The sequence below is a fragment of the Vigna angularis genome, chromosome 1 (genome assembly GCF_016808095.1).
Source record: "Vigna angularis cultivar LongXiaoDou No.4 chromosome 1, ASM1680809v1, whole genome shotgun sequence".
Lineage (NCBI taxonomy): Eukaryota > Viridiplantae > Streptophyta > Magnoliopsida > Fabales > Fabaceae > Vigna > Vigna angularis.
In genome coordinates, this window is record NC_068970.1 from 17,676,560 (window position 1) to 17,689,739 (window position 13,180).

The 13,180-nt window shown below is 35.5% G+C and overlaps 2 protein-coding genes across 2 annotated transcripts; one reads left to right on the forward strand and one right to left on the reverse strand.

The window, feature by feature from the left end:
* Positions 1-2,710: 2,710 nt before the first annotated feature.
* On the forward strand, positions 2,711-4,339 carry LOC108335244 (protein RDM1). The gene is made up of 2 exons (XM_017571224.2): positions 2,711-2,941; positions 3,756-4,339. Exons 1-2 carry the CDS (start codon positions 2,878-2,880, stop codon positions 4,133-4,135), a joined length of 444 nt encoding a protein of 147 aa, XP_017426713.1. The 5' UTR covers positions 2,711-2,877; the 3' UTR covers positions 4,136-4,339.
* Positions 4,340-8,495: 4,156 nt separating this feature from the next.
* Positions 8,496-12,197, reverse strand: LOC108330849 (NADH dehydrogenase [ubiquinone] iron-sulfur protein 4, mitochondrial). The gene is made up of 5 exons (XM_017565465.2): positions 11,982-12,197; positions 11,329-11,417; positions 10,819-10,948; positions 8,879-8,908; positions 8,496-8,710 (listed from the first exon to the last, which is right to left on the reverse strand). Exons 1-5 carry the CDS (start codon positions 12,111-12,113, stop codon positions 8,651-8,653), a joined length of 441 nt encoding a protein of 146 aa, XP_017420954.1. The 5' UTR covers positions 12,114-12,197; the 3' UTR covers positions 8,496-8,650.
* Positions 12,198-13,180: the final 983 nt, after the last annotated feature.

Consider the following 13,180-nt stretch of genomic DNA (forward strand, 5'->3'; position numbering starts at 1 on the left):
TTTCAAGTGGGATGTCATGTAATTTTTTCAAGTGGTGTTCTGAGGACAATGCTGATGATAGAGATGGTACAATTGTGAGACAAAGCAACAGGATATTTGATCTGGAAAATAATGTCAAAGAGTTGCAAAGAAGGATAAAGTTCTTACTTGGAGTTGTGTTTGCTGTTATTGTGTTGAACATTATGACATTGTGGTTGTGTTTAGCTTGATCTTAGGTGTGCAATGTGCAATTTATGTTTTCTTCATGTAATGGCTCAGCTGTTTAGCATCATGGAATATCAGTTCTTGTAATATGAGTGAACAATCTGAGTTCGTTTAATGAAGTTCGTTTTAGTCCCCCCTTTGATTTAAAAATGTTAATTGTGGTCCCCCTTTGATTTAAAAATGTTAATTGTGGTCCCCCTTTGCTTTTAAATTTGTTCACGATGGTCCCTTTTTCCTTTAAAAATTGTTCAAAGTGGTCCCTTACTATATTACTATAATACATATTAAGGATACCTGGCAAAAAACATATATATATATATAATTACATAATATCACTACTTCCAAATATCACAACATAATGCCATTAACTTCGCCCTTCTTGCTTTAGAAATTGATACATTGGTGTTCCATTTCCTTAATGCTTTGGTACGTATGTCTTGGACCTTTATACTAGGATTGTCATGCATAGACTTATCTACTTCATGACTCAACCACTTACTATTCATCAATTTTATGTTCAGTTGCCTGCTGCAAGAATGAACATCCACAATCTTCCTTAACTGCCAAATCTTGCGTGATGTCAAATACCCACAGTAAGCTACCCATGGACACTTTTTTTGCCCACCCATGCATCTCACCCTTACCCTACGGTTATCATTTTTTACAAACTTAAGAGCCCTCCCAGCATGAATAGCATAACTTCTAATGGCTTCCTTAAACTCATCCTTATCCGTAAAGATAGTACCAAGTTCCCATTTATAATCTGACATTGACTTCTTTTTACCAAATGTAGGAAAGGGACCTCTACTTGGTCTGTCCTCAATTTCATCCTCCTCACTTGCACTATTATCTGGAGTTAACAGCACATCTGACTCCCATTCATCATCTGACAACCCCCTACCATGTCCTTTTGCTTCATTATCACTGTATTCCATCCTGTATTCTGAATCACTATTATCCAAATTCCCTACCTCCTCCAAGTTCTCTTCAACAGAAACATGTGCTTCATCCTTCTCAGTATCCACTTCCACTTCTTCCTCACTGTCCACTTCCAGTTCTTCCTCACTGTGCATTTCCACTTCCTCCTCCCTGTGCACTTCCACTTCTTCCTCACTCTGCACTTCCACTTCTTCCTCACTCTGCATTTCTACTTCTTCCTCTACTCTATCTACTTCCTCTATGTCAACCTGCACTCCATCATCTCTCTCCAAGTCACCACCACAGTTAACAGGACCTTCCTCAACCTCCTGTTGCACTTCAACAACACCTTGTACACCAACCTCAACACCACTACCCTGACCACTGTCTGCAGGTCCTTGGCAAAGGTAAAGAATTTCATCCTCATTTTCTACAACCACAGCTTCGCTCACTTTATGTACAACATACAAGTTGACTTTCCCCAATAATTTTCCCACATTCATCATGTTCAAAGCACCTTTATCGTCATATAGCTTATATAAAAATGGTCAATATCGTAATATAACTCATGTACTTCAATATACCTTAAATCCTTAAGTGAACCCACTACTCCAAAATAGCTCCATGTATCGGGGTCAATGTCCCAATAACATCTTTCCCCACCTATATATTTAAAGGGCACTTCCTGTATCAAGGTCCCACCGTGGTGGACCACTACCTCAAAATTATCGTTAGACATCCCTACACTGCAAATGGAAAAGGGGGACCACTCATTAACTTAATTTAACAGACCATGGGACCAATTCCAACACCCAACGACAGTACTTTTTCCATTAACCCCCCACCATGCCACAAATATAACCATATTTTAAACACAACAAATATAGAATCCACCCATTAAACAAAAAGCAAAAACAGAATCCACCCATTAAAGAAAAACCAAAAACAGAATCCACCCATTCAAGACAACAACATAGTAACAACAGTAATGCCATCAATTACTATAACAACAACATAAGAACAGTAATGCGATCACTAACCTCGAAGTTGATTTCACCAAAAATCAGAATCTGCACTCTTGGAAAGGAGATTGTTGAACCCTAAATCGCATGCAGATTTTACCCCAAATGTAATTGTCAAATTTTTTTAACCCTATCTTTTAAATTAATTTAAATTAATTAATTTAAACCATATCACAGTGCCACGTCAACAAAAAATGTACAGCTCATCAGTTTTCTGCCAGCTGGGCAGCTGTGCCGTTAGTCTTTTTAACGCCGTAACCAAAAAGGACTAACTTGCATCGTTTTTGCGAAAAGTGGGATCTTAGTGAACTTTTGAAAAAACGTAGGAACAATTTGAACAGACCCTACGAAAAGAGGGACCAAAATACGAATTAAACCATATTTTTATTAGAGACTAAAGTAGCTATGGTGAGTTGCAAGAAATATTACCTTTCAATTTTGTTTATATTTATTTATTTATTTTAGTCTCTAAACATGATTTTAATTTCTTTCGGTCATAATAAATATTAATTTAAGAGGTATTGAAGATAAAGTCGAATAAATATACAAAAAAGAACGCAAAAAATGATTCCAATGTGAGATTGAAGAGTATAGGGCTTGGTCCAGTTCAAAAGTACAAGAGTGCAGTTGGGTGAAAAACTCATTTCACTCTCTCTTTCAATCAATTACCCCCTTAACACCATTCCACTCATTCAATTCTGGTACTTCCTACCACTGGCCTGGTTCGCTCGCGATGAAGAGGTCATTTCCATGGGATAATCAAATTGATTTGTCTTCTTCTTCACTAAACTCCACAGGTATTCCTATCATGTTGAAACTCTTTTTTAGAGTTAGGGTTCTTCTTTTTCTTTTGTTCTTAAAACAGAATCAGTTGTTCGGTTTCTCTTTTGGATATCAGAAAATCTATATTCACTTTACCTTGTGTGTCACGTGTAGTTTGAGATAGGAAGCGTGTATCTGAGTCCCGTGAGTGTGCGTCCGTCGCGCTGAAGGATTTGTTCCTTAGGGGTGGTTTTGCGAGAGTGAAAAGAAGTTAGAGTTAGGGAAAAGGGTATTGTGTTACAGTGGAGTAAGAAAGAGGTTAGGGTTGTAGGAAATCTTAAAATTTTACCTGTTTGTTTGAGTAATCAAATCAAAATCACTTTTCAAGTGAAGAATTAAAATGTATGTGTGTGAATGGTGGAAAATCAGTGTAGTCGTGATGTTTAAGGGGTAAGTGGCTAGAATGTTGAACTGTATATGAGGTTTATGGATATGTTTTAAGACATCATTTCTTTTTTATTCGATGTTAATTGTTAGTGAGGGGTCAATTTTTCTTTATAATTTCAATAACATGGATTTTTAACCTTCAATGAGATCTTTTTTTTCTTTTTGTATTTTGTAACCTTGTGTTGTTCAAAACATAGCTAAGAGAACACACATTGAAAAATGTTCATTTCTAGCCCGTGGAAATAGGGAGACCTTTGTCACATTCTCTTTCCCGAGGCTTAGCTTGTAACTCACTGCAGATAAATTGTGCTTTGGTTTCGAGTTAGCCTGTATATGCTACTATTTTAGTCTTATGTTGCTTGCAATTCTGACACTTACATTAGCGGCGGATCTTGTAAGCAGATGTACTCATCAGACGGGCAGAAATGTATCAGGATTACATGAAGCAGATCCCAATCCCAAATCATCGAGGTTCTGTGATACCATTTACCTCGTGGATGGGATTGGGAAGATCCATGAAGCAGTTATATGGACAGCCCCTTCACTACCTCACAAATATTCTGCTTAAACAATGGGATCAGTTGAGAATTGGCAGTGAAGACGAATACAAGCCCTTGGACATCATTATTCACCCACACAAAGCCGAGGCCACCATCTGGCTCATCGAAGAAATCCACCGACAAACCTCATCGCATTTTCGTATTGCTAGTCTCTGGAAGGAGGACTCTATGTACAATGGTTTTATTGATCCCATTTTCCCAAGATTACAGCACACATCATGAAGACATGAAACCATTTAGTTTGTAGGCTTTGTATTCTATCCTGGAAATAGTTTCACATTTGTTGTACTTTTGGTAAAGCAAAATTGAATAGCTTTGCTTCGAACTTTTTTTCTGGCTCTGACTATTTTCCGTGTTATCCATTGGCAGGACGCATCAAGGAGACCAGAAAATTGAATATTTTCTGGCTTTGACTATTTTTGTTTTAAATATTTGTCAACACAGAGCTCTTTACATGTTTTTTCATAATAAATGTTGTTTTTTTGGCTTTGGCTACTTTTTTCTTTTTTTGTAAAAGAGTTTTATTCGACAATTTTTCAGGAATTATTAGGCCAGCATAAAAAAGATATACAACTAAAAAACGAGTTCAGACACTTCCACGATGATGACTATGTGCATCTTCATGCTAACAATAAAAAGACTAAAATAGCTTTCCTCACTCTATACCACTGCAAGAGTCATTGTTGTCATTATGTCTTCTGCACTGCATCTCCGCTGCACTCACGGAAAACGATATCAGCGGGAGTGCCACTTAGGAAACATAGTTTTCTCTCCATTCAGATTGTTCAATTCGTAATGTTTCGGAATGGTTCAATCTGAAAAGGAAAGATGGACATTTATGCAGGGTTGAAACCTTGCTCTGAAAAGTTTGTTATTGAAAACTTATTTCAAGAAAACATATTTTGGAAAACTTGTTCGGAAAAACATCTTATATGTTTTGGAAACCTTCTTCGGAAAACCTTATTCTAACATCTTGTTATCAAATCTTTCTAAATAAAATGTTCTAAAAAAATTCAGAAGTCACCATAAAAAGTATAACGTGAAGGGTAAAATGGTTATTTTACAGATTATGGAGATGCAGTTAGTGACTAAGGATGCAGAACACAAAAGTCCAGACTTTTTACTGCAATTTTGATATACTAAAAAATATTTTAAAAATCAAAATTAATGTAAAAGAAAAGTCAGTATGCTCGTATCTTTCTACTTCAAATTCAACATCAAATGTTCGTGAAAATAATCACTCCAACAAAGCTTTTCTCAAGTTTGAGTTGATGACATTTCAAAGCCACAGTTCATGGTATTTGTGGGCTTTTTTATATAACATCAAACAGAGATCTTTCTCCTGCACGTAGTTTTTAATTACGTCAATCTTCTCTCACATTATCATCTCAATAGAAAAACAATCGCCATGTAAATTGCCGAACTCCTAAAAGATACAACCTTCGCCAGCGTTTCACTATGTTTAAACAGGGCTCTTGAGAGGTCATAGAAGGAAATTAATTTTTCATTTTCTAAATTATGCAGTATCGTGGAAATGGGACTGATTAAAATTTCACGATAATATCTCGTTAATAACCTTATAAATGTGTAATTGAACCAATACACATCTTAATCACTCTGTCAGGCCTCATTAAAACGCACCCAAAACCCCTATCAGAGTCATTTAAAACGCACCCAAAACCCTCTGCGCGGACGCCAGGTGTCAAGTAACTAGGATTCTGAAATCAGATAGTGGAAGGCAGGTGTCGGCAGTAGAGCGGACGCTCGCTTGGACGTGGGAAGAAAATGATTGTTTCTAAAACTTTCGTCCCACTCTCCTCTGCATGCACCCTCCTTCCCAAACTCTGAAACTTTTCATTTTCTCCTCCTTCTCAATAGAAACTCTAACTTCTCTCTACCAAAACTCACCTTTTTACTCCTCCGATCATCATTCAGGCACCGTAAAAGCATCACCGGCGTCCTGAGCTTCATTTTAAACCGAACCATTTCAAGTTCTAAACTAGTAAGTTCACTCGTATTCTAGCCGTTCGTTCTCTGATACATGCCACTCAAGTTTTGGCTGCATGATGTCTTCTTGCTTGAGCAAATTCTGGTTTGTCTGTTATTTATTTTAGTTTGAAGAGTTGATTAAGCGTTGAGGGTAGAAGGAATTATAGTCAGACAAACCGCATCCTATATTTAGTACGCTCGTTCACGTTAGAGGTAAGGGAAGCTTATTAATTAAATTCATATGACTATGTATTGCATGAACATTCATTGACTTGATTTGATATGAAAAATCATTGTGCTATGTTATGATGCATGAAATGTATGAAAATTCTATGATTTGGTGGCATGAGATATGAAACATTGATTATGGTATGAAAGTATAAAGGTGTGAAACTGTATGTTAAGAATTGAATTTGAATAGTATTAATTCTGATAAGAAATTTTCCCCTAAGAAAGTAACGTTCGTTATTGAACGGTCCTTAACCGTTCGGTTTCATAGTAAATTTGGTTAGTAGTGGATTCTTTCATTTGGGAAGAATCCTAGTGGAGGACGAGCGCCTACACTTCGAACTTCGGTGTTTGAGCGTTCGGCCAAGCACAGTTCAGTCTTTATATCCTGCTATGAAATATTTTAGTATTCTTAAATAATACTTCAATAGTGTCTTGGCATAATTATCCATCTTCTTTTATATCCGTTAGTAGCACCTGGTCTTATACCAAGTGTTCGTCCTAAGCAAGTGTTTGGTCTCACACCTGACACTCATTCTATCTCCTTAAGATAAATTCTTTATATGAGCGTTCGTTTAAGCCCTCTAGGGTTCGCTCACTATAGTATCTAGTCTTTGACTGTAACTTGGATTCTTGATACTAAACTCAACTAAACTGAGTATTCACAAGCGTTCGGTTTCTTCCGATGAGATAATTCTAAGTATTATTCTTCGTGCCTTGAAATATTATTATTCATTGGTTTCACTCTGGAGTACTCGTTCTTGGTCTGGTCTTTTGATGTTCCGATAGAGTTCTCAAGAGTCGGTTCCTCTAACTGGCTCAACGTTGAAATCGACGTTCGTTCCATTCGTTTCTTGGAATATATTATTGCGCTCGCTATCTTTCTTAAAATCCGATGTCAACCCTTGGTCTAAATCCATTCTCAAAGTTGAAGGTCTCTCGGTCTCACTCCATGTGTTCGGCCCGGTTTTAAGTTCGGTTGAACGTTCGTTATTTGAAATCCTCATGAATCTTTGTACGAGGTGATTAAATGAGATATGTATTAGTGAAAGATGAAGAAATTGTGATATGGAAAGGTTGTGGTTTATGGACGAGCGTTCCGGGGAGGAACGACTCATGTATGGTTATTTGAATTGGTAAAGTATGACTGTGAGCATGCTAAGCTGGCTGTTCATCTTGATGTTCCGTGAGTACTCATCTTCACGTAGAGGAGGATAGGTCATATGTGGGAACGACAGGAGGTTCCGTCCTTAGGGGTACTTTGGATGAATAGGACTAACCTCGGGTGGCAGCTGATGAGAGTATTCCAGTTACTACATCACCCGGGTGCACGAACGCCTGTAGCTATACAGATTTCATACCGTCCGGACAGTCAGTCTAGTAATAGGCTTTGAATGATATGTTTGATGAAATATACCTTGTTTTGTTGGATTGTTTGAAATGTATGTTGATGTATGAAGTTAAATTACATAAGCTTACCCTGTGTTTTATTGTGTTGTCTCGTCTTTGTACGTTCGTCTTGTCGTTGCAATGATCATCCGTGTGGATGTGAGCAGAATCGGACGCGCGGTTGGAAGATGCACTGGAAGAAGAAAATTTGGAGGATGCAAATCTCGTCGATGTTGAAGTCAAGGCCGAACCGTAGTACGTTCGGTTAGTAGTATAGTTTAATTAGTGTAAGGTGGTCGTTCGATCACCTTCCTTTTTGCTTAGTAATGACCGTTCGGTAACCTCTTTTGTAAACCGTTCGGTCAATTTTGTATTGTTGTATAGTTAAATTTTGAACTCTTACTGTTTATGCCGTTCGGCCAGAACTGCACATTTTCTTTAGTGTAAGACTGAACCGATATTTTATTTAATGTAATTATTCTATGATATAGTTTATTGCTATATTTTTGGGATGTTACACACTCCAACGTTTAAAATCAATTTTACAGAACCTAAAAAAAAACACAATTTCTCTTTCAAAATTAGAAAATGTTCTCCTAAGATAAAAATTTTAACCTGATTTTCCCTTTCTCCAAACCCTCCGCGCAAAATTACTAGAGAACATGACACCTATAGCTTGGGACAGAGTCTTATCTTTAGGGCAGGCTTGTATCTCAGGATAAATCTTACGCAAATTTAAAGTAGCAAGCAAGCCCATTCAATAAAAACGTAGTAGCTTAGAAATTAAATACCCACAATTAGATCAGTTAGATAATACTTTTTCATAAGCAGTTAAATAATTTCTTACAAAATTTAAAAAAAAAAAAACTCCGGCCATATTGTTTAGTATTTTCAAGAATATACTATTGTCCAAAGTCAGCTGTTGGATCAGTTTTTTCTTGCAGACATTTGTTCATTAAAGAATCCAGGTAAGATGTTAGGTCGAATCAATCATATTAGATCAGTCCCATTTTATTTTCAACAAGTAATTCACATTAAAACTTTCTTTTTCCAAGAAAATATGCAGAGGAAACTGCTGCATGTTGAAACTCCTGAAGCCGGAATACATTAACATGAATACAAACCAAGCAATCACTCTTCAGCAGGTTTGGGTGGGCCCTTCCATTTAAAGTTGTCCGCATATGATTTAACCTGCAACCACAAGTAGTATGCATTAACAGAGTTATATTACTATTGATCGCACCATACTGCCACACGAACAAGGTTGTGAAAGAAACGAACTCCACCGTCGTTCAAACTAACACTTATGTCGTTGAAAATGCACCCAGTTAAAGAAAAAAAATAGTGAAAGATGTTAACCTTCAGCAATGGTGTTTGGCGCTTCTTGACCTGCAACAAGTTCAGAGCTTTTGTTACTCATAATAAAATAAAACCCTAACGGAAAAAAACATGACGAACAGCAATGCGCAGTCGAGTTTTTTCAATTTAGGGGCCTGATTCTTGAAGCAGAATTAATGACTAACAAACGTACTCTAATGATACACATTTCACAATCATTTGAAAAACAAGACATGGGAATTCTCCATTACCATATTAAAACTATAGGCATCTCCATTGTAAAAGTCATCCAGGGTCATAAATTTAAAGATCCTGGATTTTATAAGACCTCTCTATTTGAATATGCTGACCTGGCAAAATTTTAAGAACTTGAGAATAAGACCTTGGTCAAAAGAAAAAACAATATTTTTTGTCTTGAAAACGTCCATATCCAAATAAAACATTAGTATGGGTCTTGTAAGACCCCTCCATTAGAGTAAAAGTGATGAAGAGGACTTAAAAGTGATGTTGCAAACAGTAGGATCCACAAAAAGTAAATTATGACCTCATGCTATGATTCTTACAATGAAGATGACCTTATACAACCTTAGTATCATGATTGAATCACGGGTAAGAAAATAGAAATATATTCACCAAATATATTAGAGATCACGTAATTAGCAAGAGGTTGGGAAGGAAGTGCTTCCTTCTTTAGAGTTAAACCTCCATTTGTCCATATTCAAGAAAGAGTATGTCTTGTTTTTTATTCCCATTCACTTGAAGAGTGAATGCTATAGTTTACATCTCATACGGCCATGAATATAGCATCTAATGATACCTACGGTTTAGAAAGTTTTCTAGTGTTTTAGTACGATGCTTCTCATTTTTTAATTACACAAATTAACAGGTTTTGTTACATTGGCTATACGTTGTGTATTATCAACAATTTCTTCAGTTGGTGGTAAAATGTAGTCTTCAGCAATTACATATGCAGGACCTTTGAAACAAATAGCTGTGTTCTGAGCTCTATACAGATTACTTGTCAATACATTTTCTTTCAAATTCATTAAAATTTCACGTATTGATTCTGCAATACCTACAACGGTTTCATGTGATATTTTCTCTGATTTTCCATGCATATACTGTAACGCCTATTATATTTGTATCGTTTTGGATTTTCTTTAACAATTTGAATTTTATATATTCTTTGCATGAACAGATTAGGGGAAGAAGTCAAGGAAGGAATGAAGTGGCAATCTTAGAACTTTCACCAGAGATGATGGATTATGCTATGCAAATCACTGAGAAGAACTGAACATTTAACAGATGGGATATCAAGAAGGGATATGTTTTAAAAATTACAAGAAATATATCCTGGATCATATGTGCCAAATAAGAAATTTGCAGTACTAGAGGAAGAGATAGAATGGGAGGGAGATGGAATGTCCTCTGGAGGATAGGCTGCTAAATTTCACCTTGAGTTCATTGTTTTAGGAATTGAAACAAATTAATTTTTGGAGGGGAGGCTAGGGCATGGGAGTATAGTCAAGACCATGCGACATGATCACATAAGCATGGGGCTAGAACATGGGCCACAGTCACACTCATATGTATGTTTAGCAGACAGTTAAGAGTCGCATGGATAATCAGAAATAAAATGGGGAGATCTGGAGTTAACTGAGTTATTGATTGATTGAGGAAGTTAGGGGAGAGTAAAAGGTTCTCAAAAAGGAGGGTTAGGGACCTCTATTCTGCAATAGCTTTTATCTTCGTTTCCTTGTCTCTAGTATTCCAGTGACACAACCCACAGGCAGATATGGAAGTCTCTGTCGATGAACATTCCATTTACTTTCTACTCTCCTATCCATCTCCATTATTAATTATTTGTTTCAATAAGAACATATCTGTATCAAAAGAAACCTTGAACATTCAAAATATATGAGATATTATCTGTGTTCCAATATTTGAATAGTAAGACATACCGAATATTCCCAACCATGTTTCTCTGCAAATGCTTTTGCCGCTTCTGCACTATCAAAAGTCAAGGCAGAATCACCAACATGAGCATAGGGATCCCCAGTGGATGTCCAGCCCATCAGTGGATTTTCCCACCTACAATTAGTAGAAAATTACTATTTGTTGAGCCATTATTAATGATTACACAACAATTAATCCAATTTAGGATATTCTACTGAAATTGCTAGTAGTGACTCCTTAAACTATTCAAGGATTTCCAGAATCACATGTGCTATAATATAAGTTTAAAACTAAAACCTATAAAAATTGCCATAGTACATGAGATGTCATGATATCACAAGCTCCCCTCTTATGAATAAGTTTATATCGTTAATTTGCATACAAAAATCCCAAGCATCCCACCTACCCAATTATCAAACTCGATATTGAAGGGGGAAAAATATTCAAATTGTACAACTCAGACATTGATGTTTACAAAAGCAGTGAAAGAATTGTGATAAAGCGAAAGAATATACTTTTGGGTTGATAAGAAGTTGATCTTCCATCTTCCAACCTTCCCAGATCCTTGCTGAGATGCAGTTCTAGCGGGAGAATAAATTACAACCTGCATTGCGGTGTAAGTACAAGACAGAAAGGCCAACAGTGTCACAATGATTAGCAAGTGAAAGTAGGGGATCTAGAGATGCATAAATTATTTCTAAACTGTAAAGTCTGTGTATAGAACATGGAAGAGCCTACTAGGTGATAGTGAAAAGGGCGAAATAAGTCAATCACGAACACTGAATCCCTAGATGATCGAATGATCAAGATTGTCGTCCTTAATCTCTCACACTCTCAGTTAATACGCCCAATTGAGCATTGGTCCTTAACCTCTCACTCTCAGCTAACACGCCCAATTGAACATTGATATCCTCTAAAATGGTGAATATGGCTGCAGTTGAATCTACCATAACCAAAATGTCTATGCTAAGATTTATCGCTTAATAAGTTGTATAATAACCATAAACATAGATGCCTGATATGCATTTCTACGCATGATTAAGTTATGGTAATAAATTTGGTGAACTAATGGTAAGGTTTTGAAGAAGGTGATTGAGAGCCTGAGAAATTGAGCGAATCAACGAATTTAAAATATATATATAAAAGGAGAATAAAAAGGGTAGAATACCCTCCTACGAAGGTGTTCTTGAGGAATTCCAGAAACCATTCCGATCTCGCCTGGTTTGGTTTCGACCAGTGCCTGGGTGGAGAACCGACGGACCATAGTGGCGCGTAGGGCACGTTGTAGAGTATTCGCCATCGTCAAGGAGAAATTTGATTCTGCGCACTAAACAGGGCCAAGTGAGATTGGAAGCAAAATCTCGCCTATTTCATTTACTGTTAGGAATTTATTAGTTCCACCCTTTTATATTTTATTACTGGTGGGAATCTGGGCTGGACAATGTTCACAGAGTTTCTTCTTGCACCTCCATAAATTTTTCCTTGCATCCCACTTAAAAAAAATTCTGTTTTCTTTCTTTCTATTATCTAAAAGTCATTTCAGAAAATTAAAAATATTTTTAAATTGTGTAATTTAAAAATTATTTTTCTTTCAACAATTATCTATCAAAACTTTAGTATTTTTTAATTTGAGAGAAATGTATGTCTCTTTAAATCAACGCTTGTAATGAAAAACAATTTTACTTTTTTTTTTTGCATTTATTGTAGTAAGTAAAAACAAAAGAAAAAAAAAATCCATAGTACTATGAATCACCATTTATGTTGTCAAAATTTAAATTCAAGCCAAAACAAAAGAGTTATAACAAGAAGTGAAACATATTAAATAAATACAGTCCATATCATTTAAATGGATCACCAAACCTTAACGATTAAATCACGCTAAAAAAACATAGTTACTTTGATAGCAATTTTTTAGAAAAAACTATTTTACATCTTATTTTTTTACTAATGTATTTATTCTGAAAATAACTATTTTAAATAAGAAATATAATAAAAATAAAATTTTACTTTTAAAAAAATACCTTTTTCTACCACCAAGTTACTCTTCTTAAATATGCAATTACTTATACTTTAATTTTGTATGATGAATTTAAAACACGATTTTATACTAAATCAATTAATTTTTAAGAAGTTAATTCACTTAATAGTCCTTTTCAATTTAATAATTTGATTTAAAAAATTTAACTTTTTTTAAAAAAATAGAAGGGCTGACTCAATATTTATCTAACTATAAAATAAACTTTAAAAGGAAACATTTTAAATTGATATAAATACCTTATTAAAACTAAAATGATTTAATCTGGGGATTATTATTTTAAATTTTTTTGAAATATGTAATCAGTTATTAAATATTATGTACTAATTTTA

Coding starts and splice junctions, on each gene's coding strand:
- LOC108335244 (XM_017571224.2), top strand. CDS start 2,878: ATGAAGAGGTCATTTCCATGGGATAATCAAATTGATTTGTCTTCTTCT. Junction 2,942..3,755: donor TTCTTCACTAAACTCCACAG/GTATTCCTATCA, acceptor TCTTGTAAGCAG/ATGTACTCATCAGACGGGCA.
- LOC108330849 (XM_017565465.2), bottom strand. CDS start 12,113: ATGGCGAATACTCTACAACGTGCCCTACGCGCCACTATGGTCCGTCGG. Junction 11,418..11,981: donor AAGAACACCTTCGTAGGAGG/GTATTCTACCCT, acceptor ACCGCAATGCAG/GTTGTAATTTATTCTCCCGC. Junction 8,909..10,818: donor AACATGGTTGGGAATATTCG/GTATGTCTTACT, acceptor AACTTGTTGCAG/GTCAAGAAGCGCCAAACACC.